We start from the raw sequence: 15,910 nt of genomic DNA, 5'->3' as shown, positions 1-15,910 counted from the left end.
TCCCTCCAGAGACTGTTGTCAGAGGAATTCCTAGTAGGGATGATTATACACTGGGTGGGGTGCACAGGCTCAATTATTATCAGAACTAAGTGTCAGGTGGGAGGGGCTTCGTACCATGTCAAACTGCATGCAGCAGGCACCGGGGGCCTTGCAATTTTCTTGTATGCAAACTATAGCCATGGAGGGGGCACCGTTGGAAGCAGAGGCAGAGGGGTCGTAGAAGCATCTGGCAATGGTTCTCAGCATCCCCTGCCCGCTGGAATCACACTGGAAACTTCAAGAACGCTGATGCCTGGGCCCCACCCCCAGGGATTCTGACGTCATGGTGCGGGGATGCGACCTGCGCTTGAGGGTTTTTACAAGCTCCCGGGTTGTTGGGGGCAACGTGGGCTGAGAAGCGCTGAGGACGAGGACGCAGGCAGAGCTCCCATTAGCCATCTGGGAAAAGGTAGCGTGATATTTTGATTTTTAAGGAACCGAAGTAAATTTTAAGGCGGCTCTGTGTGTTCGTCACCTGTCTCCTGTGGTCTTTTGAATGTCCAACTTCCCATGTATCTTTCACATCGAATCATGGGTAAGGTGCTAGAGATTGCCCTGGGAAACAGGAAAAACAAAAGAAAAAAACCAAGAAAGAGAAGCGGACCGTCTTCCCGCGTCGAACAGTAAGAATGCAATGAGCCCAGGGTGCTAAGATCACACGTGCTGGGCCCCTCGTCAGAAGTCCGGGTGGAGGAAAGCATTACATTAGTTGCATAAATGAGTGTTAATCCTGCTCTGAAGAAAAGGAAGTTTTGTGCTTTCTTATCACATCGTAGGGAAAGAGAAACATTTTCTGTCATCAAACACAAGGGCTTCCCATCCTTGAAAAGCCTGGCAGTCTCACGGTCTGTTCGTGTTTTTCTTTTTTGTTCTTTAAATGTGTAATCTGAGGGGGGGAGGGGCAGAGAGCGAGGGAGGGAGAGAATCCCAAGGAGGCTCCCCGCTGTCAGCACAGAGGCCGACAGAACTTAACGAACCGTGAGGTCATGACCTGAGCCTAAACCGAGGGTCACACGCTTAGCCCACCGAACCGCCCAGGTGCCCCTCTGTTCGTGTTTTTCAAAGCGTGCTCCCCGGATCAATTACCCCAGGCTCACCGGGGTGTTGGTTAAACTGCAGATGCCTGGGCCCCGCCCACAGACCCGCACCTTCCGAACCTCCAGAGCCTGGGGAACGTGCAGTTGTAACAGGCCAGGTGATTCTCAGGCCCCTCGGAGCTTGGAAATTGCCGCCTACCTGCTGAGCACCAATTAAGCCTCCAGGCTCCGCACGCGGTGGGAATTGAGTCATTACCGTATTATTTGGGGTCCTGTGCAGTTCCAGGCAAGGGTTTGTCCTAATCGTGTGGCATAATGAGCATCAAAATGGGGGCCCGTGACCCTGCAGGCGGTCGCCCACGTAGCTTTCTGCGATGGTTTACGCATACGCATGTTTAAAACAAAACCAGGACGGAAGAGCTTCCTCCGCCTGGTGTTGACCTGGTCAGATGCTTTCTTAAAAATCTCAGCGTGTTGTTTTGGACGTAGATCTGCTGGTAAGGAAGCATGGAACACCTTGATCCCTCTACCGGACGGAAACCGTGCCTGGGCACTGACACGCCCCTGGGCACTGACATGCGGCAAAGCTCCACCTGTCTGGTTCAGTGCCCCTCCCCTTGCTGATAAGTGATTATCACGGTCGCTGTGTTAGTCTAGGTACCTGCCCAGCTTGGGTGTCTGATTTCTCTTGTTCTGCTGTCTGGGATTTGACCCCCATGATGGCATGCATGGGGAACCACCGAAATGCAGTCTACACTAGTAAAGGCGGGAGATTGTGTTAGGGGGGTTAGGGACCCAGGCAGGGAGAGGGCTCCCCGTGGAGGAGGGAGGAGGACTCTCTCACACAAACCGGTGCCCCCAAGTCCCAGCCCTGCTCTAGAACTGGGTCCTGCCTCCCCCATGAGGCTGTGAGCCTCTTTTCAGGTGCTCCTGGGCCTGGTGGAGGCAATTATTGAAATTCGAGGATACCCGGGGACACAAACATGGTTAGGTACCCAGCAGAGAAAACCCATTCCCCAGTCAGAAGAATGATTTCCAGAGGGTATAACCATTTCGTAAACGGATCTGGGTGTTCTGCCTTCCCGAGCACGCAGAGGTGGTGTCAGGTGTGTGGGGCAGACGGCCTTGGACGAGAATACGGTTCCGGACGTCCTCTTGGGCCTTGAAAGAGAGTGCGCTGCCTGCGTTACCATGGACTGCTTGAATAATTGCCGTCTTTTCCCATTTGCAGGAGACTCTGGCATCGCAAAACCCAAAAATGATTTCATCCGTAGTCATTTCACAGCTGATTGACGAGAATAAATCAAAGGCAAACCGGGCGGCGCTGCCCGCGCCCTGCGCGCCCGCTCTGCACGCACGTCCCGCGAAGCCATCTCGGGCGACCCGCAGCGGGGTCTCCATCAGCCGGGCGTTCGCCCTCCTTCCCGGCAAGCGGGCCATCCAGACACCTGCGCGGAAGCCGGGACCTGACCCCGAGCTGCCGTCCAATGAGGAGAAGCCGTGCAGCGGCCCCCAAAGGGGCTTTGCGTCCATCACCATCACGGCCAGGCGCGTGGGCCCCCCAGCCAGAGCCCTGGCGTGGGAGGCCGTGGGGGACCCTCTGTGCACCAAGTGCGCGGCCCAGGGCGCTCTGCTCGGGGACCCCTCTGCTCCGGCCGGGGGTACCTATCCCCGCCCGCACCATGGACCATTCGCTTGCGCGGAGTTCTCCAGAAACTGCTCTGCTGTGACGCTGAAGCTTCCCGAGACCCATCCCCGGCCGTGCGGGGGTCACGAGTGCTGGGTCACCAATGTGGACAACCGAGAGGACGGTTTTCCAACAGGGGCCCCGCGGTCGGGAAAGAGGCCGCTGGTGTTCAGCTCCTGCATCCATCTCCGGGTGTCTCAGCAGTGTCCGAATTCCATTTACTATCTAGACCGGTCCCTCTCTGTCCCCATCGAGCAACCTCAACTTGCTGGCCCTAAAATGCACAGGTCGGTCCTGTCGTTCCACCTAAAGTGTAGTTCACACAGATTGACACCAGATGGAGTAGATGGCACAGAGAACGGAGGGCCAATGAGCAGAGCCTTGAAGCCGGAGCTCGCGGAGGGGAACCAGACCCTCCTAGGCCCCCGCTGGAACCCAGGTTTGCACAAAAGTCCCTTGAAGGAGAACCCGTTGCCGGAGCAGGTGCATTTGCGGCCCAGCGCCTGTGCCTGGAGTGGCTCACCTCTGTTGGAAAATACAGCCTTCTCGGAGGTGGGAGCCAACCAGGTCACTGGAAGAAAAGGGAAAGGGGATTGCGCAGCTCGACACGCCGGTGATGGTGCCAACCAGCTGTCCATTCACATTCCTGGCTGGAGCTACACAGCAGGTGAGGGACGCTCCCCTCCTCGGGAGGTGGGGCCGCCGAGGACAGATCCCCATCCGTCGGGTAATCTATGCAAGTGCCCTGCCAAGGCGGATAGTGAGTTTCTTCTACGTAACTTATTCCAAAAAGCGCTTCTCAGGAGCATTGCTTTGTCTGCTCGGCTCTCAACTGGCGACTGATGGCTCAGTGTTGATGTCCTCCTTAGATATGCACAGATACTTTTCTAGATTGTAAGAGACCTTCCCTCAGAGTTTTGTTTGCAATGGTAGCGCCGCGCCCTGCCATGTAACGAGCAGGAGGCGATAGCCCCCAAATGAAGTTAATTTAGGTCCATGATGTTCCAAAAACAGGGTGAAGAGGGCAAAGTGCTGTCTGCTCCCCGAGGCTTTTGTCTCTCTGGTCTGAACATCTGAGGGTTTGGAGGCGTCTAGAGGGCTGTACTTCTTGTCTTTCAATCAGATAATTGGTATTTATGGATTGGTCTTAGAATTCTTGTGTGTGTGTGTGTGTGTGTGTGTGTGTGTGTGTGTGTGTGTGGTGAGGGGGAGATTAGTAATTCTGGGACATTTTCAAAAAGAAGCACACTGGGGATTCTACCTGCGAAACAGCAAAAACCGCAGTTTTCTGCTTCCTTGGTTGTGTTTTCTGGGGCAACTCGGCTAGAATTTGTTGCTATTTCTACCACTGCGAAGGCCAGGGAGAATTCGCAAGGACAGCCGCCCTGGGTACCTTTCACCTCTCTTAGGAGATCAGGGAAGAGGAGAGCAGGTCTTAGCCCCAGGCCAGATTTCGTTCTCTGTTCAAACTTCCAATTTTCAGTTTTACTTTTTGCGAGAGACTCTGATTTATGAATTGGTGACTTTCCACTTGGGGAAAATATTTAAAGATAATAGTAGTAAAATTGGAAATGCAGCATACGCACCATAATTTTATAGTGTAATTTTTGTCCATTAAGGCTTTATTAATTAATAAAAATGGCTGTAAAACATTTTAAGCAATAATGTGCGTAGAAATGGTAAATGATGTAATTAATTTTAACAAGAGTGTATATATTGAATGCTCAGAGATTTTTAAGGCAATTTGACATGGCTTTCAGGTTGATTAGACCATTGAAATGCCTCTGAGTCTGATAGGCTTACTGCAAAAAGTACATGTAAGCCTCTCTCAGTGTTGCAAAACTGGGCCTCAATTTAGTGTTTTAAGAAATTGTTCAAGTCAACCACTTCCTTTTCCTTGTTGATACAGATTACTGGAAGCATACAATCCACATTGTTATATGCCTGCCACCCCCACGCCAGAGCATATCCTGGTGTTTAGGTTGTGTCTCTTGTGTCTCATGGTGTGAAATAATCATTCGGATTTATGGCACCTTCGCGAAAGGGTCTTTAAAAATCACCAGAGCAAGGTCTCAAACATTGATTTCAGAATAGAGGAGCATGAACAGAGAAAATCCACCCCCACCCCAACTTATTTTTGGCTTTGGTGCAGAGAAGATATTTGATTTTGACTTTGTGGAATGGCTGCTCGTGCAACTGATGTTCTTAGGCCAACAGTATGAATGAATTCTACTTCCTGTGGGCCGACTTCCCTCAGAACAACTCCATATCCCAGAGAGTCCACATGCAGGATATGAGTGGCTCTGAATCACGTGGTCTCATTGGATCATTTGAGGAAAGATCTTCACGGAGGCCAGATCACCTTTTTTAGAGTTACTGATCTCGTATTTTCTAGCGCAGGGAATGTAGACAAGCCGCCCTGGCTCTCCGAGCCTGTTTCTGCGTCTGGGGAGCTAGAGAAGAGGGGCATTTGGTGTTCTGGAAGGTCCCCTCTAGCCTGGAAAAAAAACCCTCTGCTCTATTTTCCTGAGGTGAAATCTGTGAGTGAGAGTGTCCTTGTGACTCTGGATCCCTCAGTCATCAAGCTCAAAGCCACAGAACCTTGAGCTTGCCATTCTGGGCACACGCCTCAGATGTGTACACAGGCACACGCATTCATTCACACACACGACCCGCCCCGTACTTTCATACTTTCGCACTCAGAACCTAGTTTGCGATGGAGCGTATGCCTTCCCAGGTGCCAAGAATGTGCTTCTTGTCCAGGCTGTTGAAGTTTTGCCTGAGATTTATAAGCACGACTCATGGGCTGTAACCATCACAGTCTGTCGTGTGCTAAGCTACCCAGCACTTCGAGGGGGAGCTCGCTGACCTTCATCTTGACAGAGCTTTTCGAGCTTTATGGCAAGTGTTTTCTGACAGGGGCAACGCTCATTAAAACTCTGAGGAGCTGTTTGTATTTCCTGTCCCCAACTGGGATCTTGTCCGGGGCGTTCTCGACAGCCCCCCGTGGCTCCACTTGCCGTGAGCGGTCTTCATGTTTTCATAGTTACTGAATCTGATTCTTTTTATCTGAAGGATCCCCAAATCCCAGGTGAGCAGCGTCCGCTCGAGCCGCCTTAGTGACATTCAGCCTCAAGGGAGGCACGGCCTGGGAGATTCCGCAAACAGAAGCAAGGCGGCTTCGGTTCCAGTGGTTAGGTCATCAGACAGGAAGTGCTCCAAATTGTATTCTAGAATGAGCCTCCCGGACGCACCCAGAAAGACGGCCAAGATGAGAGAAACTGTGAGACTTGCAGACATTTGATACAGTACAGATAGGCCATGTCTACTGGGGCATCACGTTCTAACAGACAGAGGGGGACCTGTTCTCTTTCTAGCGGCTGGGGGCTTAGGAATGGGTTCCTGCTTTGCCTCTCTCCTCAGTCCCTGTGGGTTTATTCCCTGTATCTCTGCTGTCGGGGCATCTCCTGCCGGCACCCGCTAGAGGGACGTGGCACAGCTCCCTGCCCCGCCGTAAGGAAGGCTTCACTGCCACCAGCAGGCCATCCTACCAACAACCACAGCAGGTACCAGGCCCAGGCCCTGGCCGACATCCGTCGTGGAATCTTTCAAACCATTCTGTAAAGACAGTATCACTTTCCCTGTCGCTATCCCTGTTAGGTAGGACCAATGAGTCTTGAAAATAAAATGATAGGCCCAAGTCCACGTGGCCATGAAATGTCAGAACTGAGAACAGTCCTGGGTACTTGGCTTCCCCCCCTCTGCACCCTCCCAGCAGCAGCCCGAGGCAGAGGAGTCTGATGGGTGGGGAACCCTCTCGGTGGCAGTCGCCATCTTCCGTTGTCACCGCGAAGGGGATGTTTGAAGACCACTCACGGACATACAGAGTAGTAGTATCTGGTGGCCAGAACCTAACAGGAGAGGGGGATGCGCAGTTAATTTCTAATCAAATGTAATAAACCACGTGATTCGGTACAGTGAAAATTTATTGGCTCAGAAGTCCTTCCCAGACTGAAACCCCCTTCCTCGTGGTGTTCCGTGGGGTCTACAGTGCTGATCTGAGTAGTTGTCTCTTTGCTGGGTGTTGCCTGCCTGAAACAGGATTGACTTTGATCCATAACTTATTGCCGGTTTCATTTTGTGCATGTGGCCTAGATCTGAAGCTTTCCCCTGTTCCCAAGACATCCGTCGAAGTTTGTTAGATGTTCTTGGAGAAGAGACTTACGAAGGTCCTTTTCTTCACGTGTCCCAAAGGTTGATGCTCTGTGGTGGAGTTTCCGTCTCAGCGTGCCCCAGTCCGTGCTCAGGCTGCTGGTGGCCTTGGTCTGAGACGTGTGCGGTGTTTCTTGGCACTGCTGGTGATCAAAGGTGTGACTGTCTGGAGGGGATTCACTGGAGAGGAGCGACTGGATCCCTGCCGGGTCACAGAGTGAGGGCTGTGCCTCCCACTGTTCTGTTGCTGTAATCTAACACGTGGGTAGCGAGTGGGGTTTAGGGCATGACGAAAGCTCTTCCGTCACTCAGGGAAAATGACAGGCTGTATGCCGATAGGCCAGACCTGCCAGAGAAATCTGCATCAGGCTCAGCCTCTTCAGTCCCATGAGCGCTGCTTCCTCGAGGGGCCAGAAGACCTTTGAGGAGCCCTTATTTTACATATGTGATTTTCCTTTAACGATCTAGAGCTGGGGTCTACAGACTTTTTTTGGTAAAGGGCCAGATGGTCTCCACAGCAGCTACTCAGCTCTGCTGTTGTAGATCAGAAGCAGCCACAGACAAGGCATACATATATGAGTGTGGCCGTGTCCTCATAAAACTTTATTTACCAAAACAGGCAGTGGACCAGATTTGGCCCTACTGGCTGTCATTTGCTGACGCCGAATCACTCATCCTCCCAAACAGACTTCACCCTGGTTGCCAGTCTTGCGTGTTGGATCCTTGGGAGACCCAACTCCGAGATGGAGATTGGTGGACGTTCATTAGGGAGTGGTCTTGGCATCCGTGGATGGGAAGGGAAAAAAGCAGGAATGGGCAGAGGGAGAAGTCACTCTGGGGTGCAGTTGTAATGAAGGCCTTAGGGAACTCTGAATTTGGGATGGCCCATCATAGCTATTCCGAGTTGAGGCGAGGGGGCTGTGCCTTTATTCCCCCTGGGGAGGGGATGTGACCGTGGGCGAGGCAACTCTGTACCCGCCAGCTGCTACAGTCGTGGTGGACCCCCAGCAGCCAGGGTGGGTGGAGGGCATCGCGGTGCATGTCGCTCAATCTCCCTTGCCCCTCTGTGACCTCATACTTCTCCAGAACAACTCGGGGATCTCGCACAGCTGGCCCGGGGGCAGTGAGGTGGGGGCGTAGGCTTGGGCGTGGCCCTCAGCCCCTGTCCAAAGAGGACTGGGGAGAACTCGTTTCCCCCCACCCTTGATGTCTACTCATTCAGCAGATGCAGGCTGGGCACTGCGGGTGTGGGAGCGGCGCCTTGAACCAGGCGGCGGTGGTGGGTATGCTGAGAGCTGGTCAGGGGTGGGGCTGTTTGGGAGGAAGAGCCCACAGGGTGGCTGATGGTCAGGTGCGCTGGTGGTGTCGCCGTGGCCGGAAGTGCCTGCCCAGCCCTCTGTGGTCTCCAGGGGCTTCTTCCGCCATCTGGATGGGAAGTTTGTGTCCCAGTGGCTGGCCCACATTTCTACTGTGACCGCACTCTCTCGTACTGAAGGAACGTGGTTGAGGACCATGTAAACAGTCTTCGGACCATGTCTTCTTACGTTTTGTGAAGCTATAAAAGAAGAATCGGGTGGAATGAGCTTTTGTGTGTGTGTGTGTGTGTGTGTGTGTGTGTGTGTGTGTGTGTTTAAGTTTATTCATTTATTATTCCTGAGAGAGAGAGAGAGAGAGAGAGCACAAGCGGGGAAGGGGCAGAGAGAGAAGGGGACAGAGTCTGAAGCAGACTCCAGGCTCTGAGCTGTCAGCACGGAGCCCGACGTGGGGCGTGAACCCATGAACCGTAAGATCATGACGTGAGCCTGAGTCGGACGCTCAGCCCACTGAGCCACCCCGGAGCCCCTTGTGTTTTGTTTTATGGTTAACAGTAAACTAAGGCAGCCGGTGATCGAGTCAGCTGGTGAATGAGCAGCTAACCTGGGACCTGTGGTATCTAGCAGCAGATGGAGAGAAGGAATTAGCAAACTGCAGCCCGGGGAGGGGTGGGGGGCAAACTCAAACCTCCGCCTGTGTCTGCAAATCAGGTCTCCCTGGGACACAGCCCTGCTTTTTCACCCGCACGCCGTTCCATGGCTCCTTCCTCACTGGACAGCAGAGTTGGACGGTGGGGACAGAGACCCGTGTCCCACCAAGCCTACAGTATTAGCTCTCTGGGCTTTCACAGGAAGAGTATGTCGCTCCCTGCTCAGGGACCAGCTCTCTGGAGGATGCTGGCGGGTCCTTTGCCCCCAAAGCCTCCCATTTCTCACCTGTGGAAGGAGGGAGGTGGACACATCGCGTCCTGAACTCTTCTCTGCCAGCCTGTTAATTCGTGTATTGTTCTGGCTGTGGTTTTCTGTTGCGGAAGCTGGTTGGAGAAGTCCAGCTTTCAGGGTAATTCCCAGAGTGTAGAAAGGGTGCTCAGAGTCAAAGGGAGGAGCTCTCTCATCCTGGACCTCCAGCACCCTCATGACTCTGGGTTCTCTGCCACCTTTTCTGACCAGGACCTTCCAGGCTTTCTTTAACTCTTCCAACCCCCCCCCCCCAGAGATACAAGTGCCACTGAGGTTCAACCTTGGCATCAGGTACTTCTGTGCCACCTGCCCGTGTCAGTGAGTGGTTTGGGCATGCGTCCAGTGCTGGCATCCCCTGCTAGTGCCTGACCAGTGCCCCTCCCTCACCCCCGTGACATTTATTGTGTCAGCCATGGTATCAGGCCCTGGGTGAGGCTATCACTCCACACAGCTGAAACGGAACCTAGGTGTGGTCTCCTGACATGCAGGTTCCAGTCTAGTGGGAAGACAGGCATCCAATTGATTCCCTTAAAATACGTGTGTAATTGTAGCTTGTGGTCAGTGCTCTAGGGGGGTGGTAAGGACCACAAGAGACTTTAACAGGGTTGGCTTTGTTCAGAAGAGGGGCGTGAGCAAGGACTTTCTGCTGAAGACGCTTTTAAGTCGATTCTTGAAGCCCGAGTCGAGGGACCAGCATGTGCCAAAGCTTTGAATGGTGAGTTGCTGAGAAGGCTGGTGCCCCTGCAACATACCAAGTGGTGCCACGTGAGGCTGGAGACGTGAGCTGGAGCCAGAGTCACTGTCAGGGTGAGGGGCTTAGAGACCAGAATAAGGATTTACAATTTTATCCTAAGTGCAGCGAGAAGCGATGATGTGACATACGCTTTCGGAAGATTGTCTTGCTTCTCAGAGGCTGAGAGGTGGAAGCAGGTGAGACCATCGCTGGGGAGTAGGTGAGAGCCATCGTGGAGGCTGGGGAGATGGGAGAAGTCTGGCGGCGGAGCTCACAAGCCTTGAGTACTGGTGAGCTCAGGAGGAGGGAGCCGGAGAAGTGGCAAGGTGGACGTCCAGATTTCTGGCTTGAGCATCTAGAGATGATGTTGTTTTCTTTTTTTTAATATAGACTATTGCTTTTATTTATTTACTTGTTTTGACAGAGAGAGAGAGAGAGACAGTGGGAGTGGGAGAGGGACAGAGAGGGGGGAGAGAGAGAATCCCAAGCAGGCTCCGCACTGTCAGCGCAGAGCCCGATGCGGGGCTCAAACTCACAGAATCGTGAGATCATGACATGAGCCGAAACCAAGAGTCAGATGCTTAACCAGTTGAGCCACCCAGGTGCCCCTATAGAGACTATTTTTTAAAGCAGCTTTAGGCTCAGAGCAAATTCGAGAGGAAAGTATAGAGATTTCCCACATATCCTGCATCCCACCTATGCCCAGCCTCACCTGCTATCAACATCCCCACCTGAGTGGTACATTTGTCACAATCGACGAACCTACATTGATATAATCACTCAAAGCCTTTCTTCTAGGGTTTATTCCTGGGGCTGTATGTTCTATGGGTTGCAACGAACGTATAATGGCATGTATCCACTATTATAGTATCCTAGAGAATAGTCTCGCTGCCCTAAAAATCCTCTGTGCTCTACCCGTGCATCTTCCCTCCCCCTAACCCTTGGCAACCGTTGATTTGACCGTCTCCACGGTTCTGCCATTTCTGGAATGTTCTATAGTTGGAATCACATAGTATGTAGTCTTTTCAGATTGGCTTCTTTCATTTAGTAATACACATTTAAGATTCCTCTGTGTCTTTTCACGGCTTCATGGCGCATTTCTTTAGAGCACTGAATCAGAGTCCCTTGTGTGGATGGGCCACAGTTTCCCTACCACCTACTGAAGGACATCTTGGAGGCTTCGAAGTTTTGGCAGTTGTGAACAGGGCTCCTATAAACATCTGGGCACAGGTTTCTGGGTAGACAGGAGTTTTCAGCTGTCCGCCCAGCTGGATAAATACCAGAGGACAATGATTGCTGGATCCCATGACAAGAGCATGTTTAGTTTTTGTTGGTTTGTTTGCCTTTGCAAGAAGCCTTCCCAGAGTATGTTTCGTTTTGTGCAAAGCTGCTGAAACGTCTTCCAAAGTAGCTGTGCTATGTCACGGTCCCACCAGCCACGACTGAGAGTTTCTGTGGCTCCCCGGGCTGACCAGCATTTGGTGTTGTCAGTGTTCTGGATTTTGGCCATTCTGGTAGGTGTGTTTAGTCGTAGGTCGTTGTGGTTTTAATTTGCACTTTCCTGATGACAAAGGATATGGAGCCCCTTTCGTATGCTTATTTGCCGTCTGTGTATCTCCTTTGGTGAGGTGTCTGTTAAGATCTTGGCCCGTTAAAAAAAATTTTTTTTTAATGTTTATTTTTGAGAGAGAGAAACAGAGCACGAGCAGGGAAGGGGCAGAGAGAGAGGGAGACACAGAATCCGAAACAGGCTCCAGGCTCTGAGCTGTCAGCACAGAGCTTGACGCGGGGCTTGAACTCAAGGACCACGGGATCAGGACCTGAGCCGAACTCAGATACCCATCCGACTGAGCCATGCTGCCTCCATGAATTTCTATATCCAAATTTATTTTTCTGACCATGAGACGAATACATTATAGGGAACTGAGAATAACAAAAAGCAGAATAAAAAGCTTAATAATCATGGCTAATACTTTGGTGTATTTGTTCCATTGTTTTTTATGCATACTTATTTTTTCTTTGAAATAGTTGAGATTCTGCTATAGATGTAATTTCCCTCTGGGTCTCTGCCACTTAGAACTATATCATAAATATTTCCTGATACTAACAGTACTTTACAAAGGAAATTTTATTGACTGAAAGGGTGTGTCTTACGGCCATATCATAGTTTTATTTATTTCTTCATTCTTGGCCCTTCAAGTTGTTACTCCGTTTTCACTTTTTGGAATAATATTAATGTGAGCACTTGGTGTATAGGCTTTGCTATATTATTGTCTTTTGGAAAAAATCCTTTAACTGGAACGTCTGGGTCAGAGATTATCAATCCTTGTGAGGTTCTTGAGGCACGGCACCAAATTAGACTCTGGGAGAGGCCGAGGTGAAAACTTCTTTCCTCAGCGTTGCGGAGGCCTTTGCTGTAGGTGCCTGGCCAAGATGAGGTGTCCATCTGCTGAGTTCTGCAAATTCCAAGAAGATGAAAAAAAAACAGCCTCGTGGTCTGAGCTGGAATTTCTGTGATTGCTGGTAGGTGTTCATTGTTCTTGCTTCTCACCTTGACCTCGGCTGGAGCTGTCTCAGTGCCCCTCCCCCTGTTGCCTTCGGTAAACCTCAGCAGCCAGACGTTTGGGGCCGGATCATTCTCTGTTGTGGGGGCTGTCTGTGCGTTGTACGGTGTTCAGCAGCGTCCCTGGGTTCTGCAAATAACCCATTTGTTTGTGACCAAACGTTGCCTGGTGGGGGGAGGGGGGGCGGCGCACGACAGAATCACCCTTGGTTGAGAACCGTTGGCCCAGACCATGCCCAAACCTCGCTACAGCCCACTGTGATTGTGGATCACCCTTCTCAGCAACCCTCCCTGCTCACAAGGCCATGCCGCAGTCTCCATGCATCTTCCGGCCTCATTCTCTCAAGTCTCGGCTCCCAGGGCTTTTAGGTCGTTTTCACGTGATGCATTTGCTACATTGTGAGGACCGTTTTCTTCCTCTAGATTGTATGTTCCTTGAGGTCAGGATCCAAGCCTGAGTCTTGGCGTTGACCTCTCCACGACCGGCAGAGAGCCACAGAGTACAGAGCCCTGGCTCAGGACCTGTGTGCTAGGTCCTTTGTCGGATGACCCAACAAAGCCTTGCTGATGTCAGGGTCACTTAGGAGCCAGCTGTCTTGTCTTTCCACAAACCACCTCTCCCTGTGGTCCTGTCAGAAACCTCTCTGGCCAGGAAAGGGTGGGGAGCCATGTGAGATTCGCTGTCCAGAGGTGGGTTGTGAAAGAGTAAAGTGAAAGCTATGGCATTCCCACTGGGTTTCAGAATTTAGGGGGAAAAAGTTTCCAGCTATTGTTTCCCTCCAAGAACTCAGTAAGTATTGTCATGGAACAACTTTATTATCCTTCAGATGGCCAAATTTAATGTTAAAAGAGAAAACATATGGACAATGTTGCAAAAGCATTTTCAAGGGTTTTCGTTGTGTGTGTGTGTGTCTGTTCATTTAGTTCTTGGTTAAGTCTTGACGAGATTGTATCATTTTCCCCATAATCTTGGAATATGATGTTCAGATCATCCCCCAGAGTCTACACGATCTCTAAAAGCTGTTCATGTCAGCAACCCCAGCTGTCTTTATGGAAAAAAGGGCTTTTTTTTTTTTTTTTCTGAGTAACTCCCTCAGTGGTAGGAGTGGGTTGTGTCCCCATCCCCGTGTTGTTTAGGAAATGGTCCTTCTCAGGGGCCGTTTGCTCAGGTTGGCCAGGGATCAATTAAGAGACATGGATTAAGGGCTGTGGCGCGATGAGGGGATTATGGTCCGATCTGTTAAAATTATAAGGCTGCAAAGCCACCGTCTACGCCTGCGTGAGAAACGGTGATCGTCAGGGAGACCTAGCAGAAGACCGTGGGTTTGGGGGTGAGACCTATCTGGGTTTCAGTCCTGGCTCTGCTAGGGGCTGGCCTCGTGTCCCGAGGACACTGAGCGTTGTGTGGGTGCAGGGGGATCTCAGTCCATTTTGTTACGATCTGTCGTCCTCGGCACCCCCCTGAGCTGTCGGTAGGAAACCCACGTAGACGTGATCTCGCAAAAAGAAATGGTCACAGCCGTGAGTTCTGTAAGGAAAAATGGTCCAGGTATAGATGACCCAGAGAAAAGGGGAAGAAGGAATATGAGAAATAGGGGGGCATGTTTAACTCCTTTGGCTGGATGAGGTTTGCTATTTCCCCCATTGTCTGAACACAGAAGCTCAGATCTTTCTAAAAACTGTGACTTTATTTTCAGTGTTACCGACTAAGTTTGGGAAAAGGAGAGATGAATGAAGATGGTGGGGCCAGCGTGGAAAGCCATCTTAAGCCACATTGCCCCAGTCATGCACAAATTGTCCCCACACGGGCTCATTTACTTCCTAGGTCAGGTCACAGCCCCGTGAGGGCATTACTCTGGATGAAGCACACAGTTCACACGGGGTGGGGGCATTCCAGTGATTGTACGTGGCTTAGGGGCTGCCGTTGGAGTGTGAAAATTGTGTTCTTAGCCAGGGGAGGGCATCACACACACCAGGGATGCTTTTCCAAAATGCCCACCCTGGATTCTGTGCTGGAATCCGGTGTCTCCCTGGTTAAGAGCCCTTTGCTGGAGGATGTAGGGGAGGGAAAATAATTTTCCTTCCCCCCTCCTAAGTGCTCTCTGGGGCCCCTATAACAAAAAGGCAGACTAGCAAGAAAAAAGCAAATCAGTTTATTAACATGTGTCCATGGGAAAATGGTTGTCGGGAAGTCCGCAGGGAAATCTGACTCTGGACGGTGGCTTAGAATCCCACCTTGTACAGATCTTCACCAAGAACGATGACTCTGTGAAGAAATGACAGGACAAAAGAAAGCAATTTCAGACTTCCAAGGTCGGCAAAGCAGGAAGGTAGATACATGAGGGGAAACCAGTCGCAGATAGAGATAAAGGCCGACGTCTGTTATGTCCGTTCCCCTGGTGCTGTCTCCAGGCTGATGATCGGTCTACACTTCTCTCTGGTGATTAAGTTCTGTCCTTCCTGGTGGAGAGGGGAGGAGGGACATCTTTGTAAATATATGTCCTGCTTTTGGGCAAGTAGGGAGAAGGCAGAGAGCTTTGCTTCTCTCTGCTTTTTTCTCAGTGGCTTTCAGCTCAAAATAATTCTAATGCAAAGTAGCATCTTTGGGGGTGGCCTATGCTGCTACCTTTCAGGGACAGTTCTGTCTAGAGGACAGCATGTCCCTTCGACTGTGCATCTTGACCCTCTGCTCTTTAGGGGGTACTGGCCAAACTCTTCAAGGCAGAGATTCACCTGTCTGAAGGGCAGGTGCCCAGAACAAGTATTCTCTTTTACAGAACAAGTACAATTAGAAGCTGCCCCCCCCCAAATGCCTGCCCTTGCCCACTCCCATTCTTGGGATAGATGCCCTGTAGGAACGGTAAAACTCAGTAAAACTCTTGGGCGAGGAGTGTATAAATTGGCCCATTAGGTGATGGTTGTCTGTAGAATCAGAAGTTACAAAAATCCAGGTTTTCTGAATTGAAACGTTTGGATGCAAGGACTGCATCATTTTGATTCTTCTGTACAGCTGCCTTTGTCCTCGTTATGCCTTTCGTGTGTTGGGTCACGAGCCCCCGTTAACGGGGGTGGATCATTCATATCAGACAATGCCATTTATGTGGGCCCCACAAAGAATAACACCCCCATTTTCCCTGTTCCCAGGGCTGTGGGTCTTCTGAGCAACTCTTACCTCTCTGGGCCTTTGGTCCACGTAGGACCTGATGTTTCTCCTTCCACAGTACCAGAAAATCCGGATAACTTCGAGGCCCATCGCTCCTAAGTACGCAGAACCTTATGGAAGCATTTGCTGTTCTGGCTTCTTGTCCTGTCTTTCCCACGGACAGATATCTAAGTTGGCCGAAATGAGGGGAACGATTTTTACTT

General features: G+C 51.1%; 1 protein-coding gene across 16 annotated transcripts in view; it reads left to right on the top strand.

Annotated features, from left to right (window-relative positions):
• CD2H10orf90 (chromosome D2 C10orf90 homolog) overlaps positions 1–15,910 on the top strand; it is a 259,408-nt gene that overhangs the window by 191,379 nt on the left and 52,119 nt on the right. For all 16 annotated transcript variants that reach the window (XM_053207042.1, XM_053207039.1, XM_053207037.1 and 13 more), the window contains one exon: positions 2,308–3,430. In XM_053207042.1, coding sequence (XP_053063017.1) covers positions 2,335–3,430 — 1,096 coding nt within the window. In that variant the 5' untranslated portion in view covers positions 2,308–2,334. The remainder of the gene's footprint in view (positions 1–2,307; positions 3,431–15,910) is intronic.

This window comes from Acinonyx jubatus, chromosome D2, assembly GCF_027475565.1.
Source record: "Acinonyx jubatus isolate Ajub_Pintada_27869175 chromosome D2, VMU_Ajub_asm_v1.0, whole genome shotgun sequence".
In the NCBI taxonomy this organism is placed as follows: domain Eukaryota; kingdom Metazoa; phylum Chordata; class Mammalia; order Carnivora; family Felidae; genus Acinonyx; species Acinonyx jubatus.
Note: the sequence above shows the minus strand (reverse complement) of the source record. Positions and strands in the feature narration are given on the sequence as shown.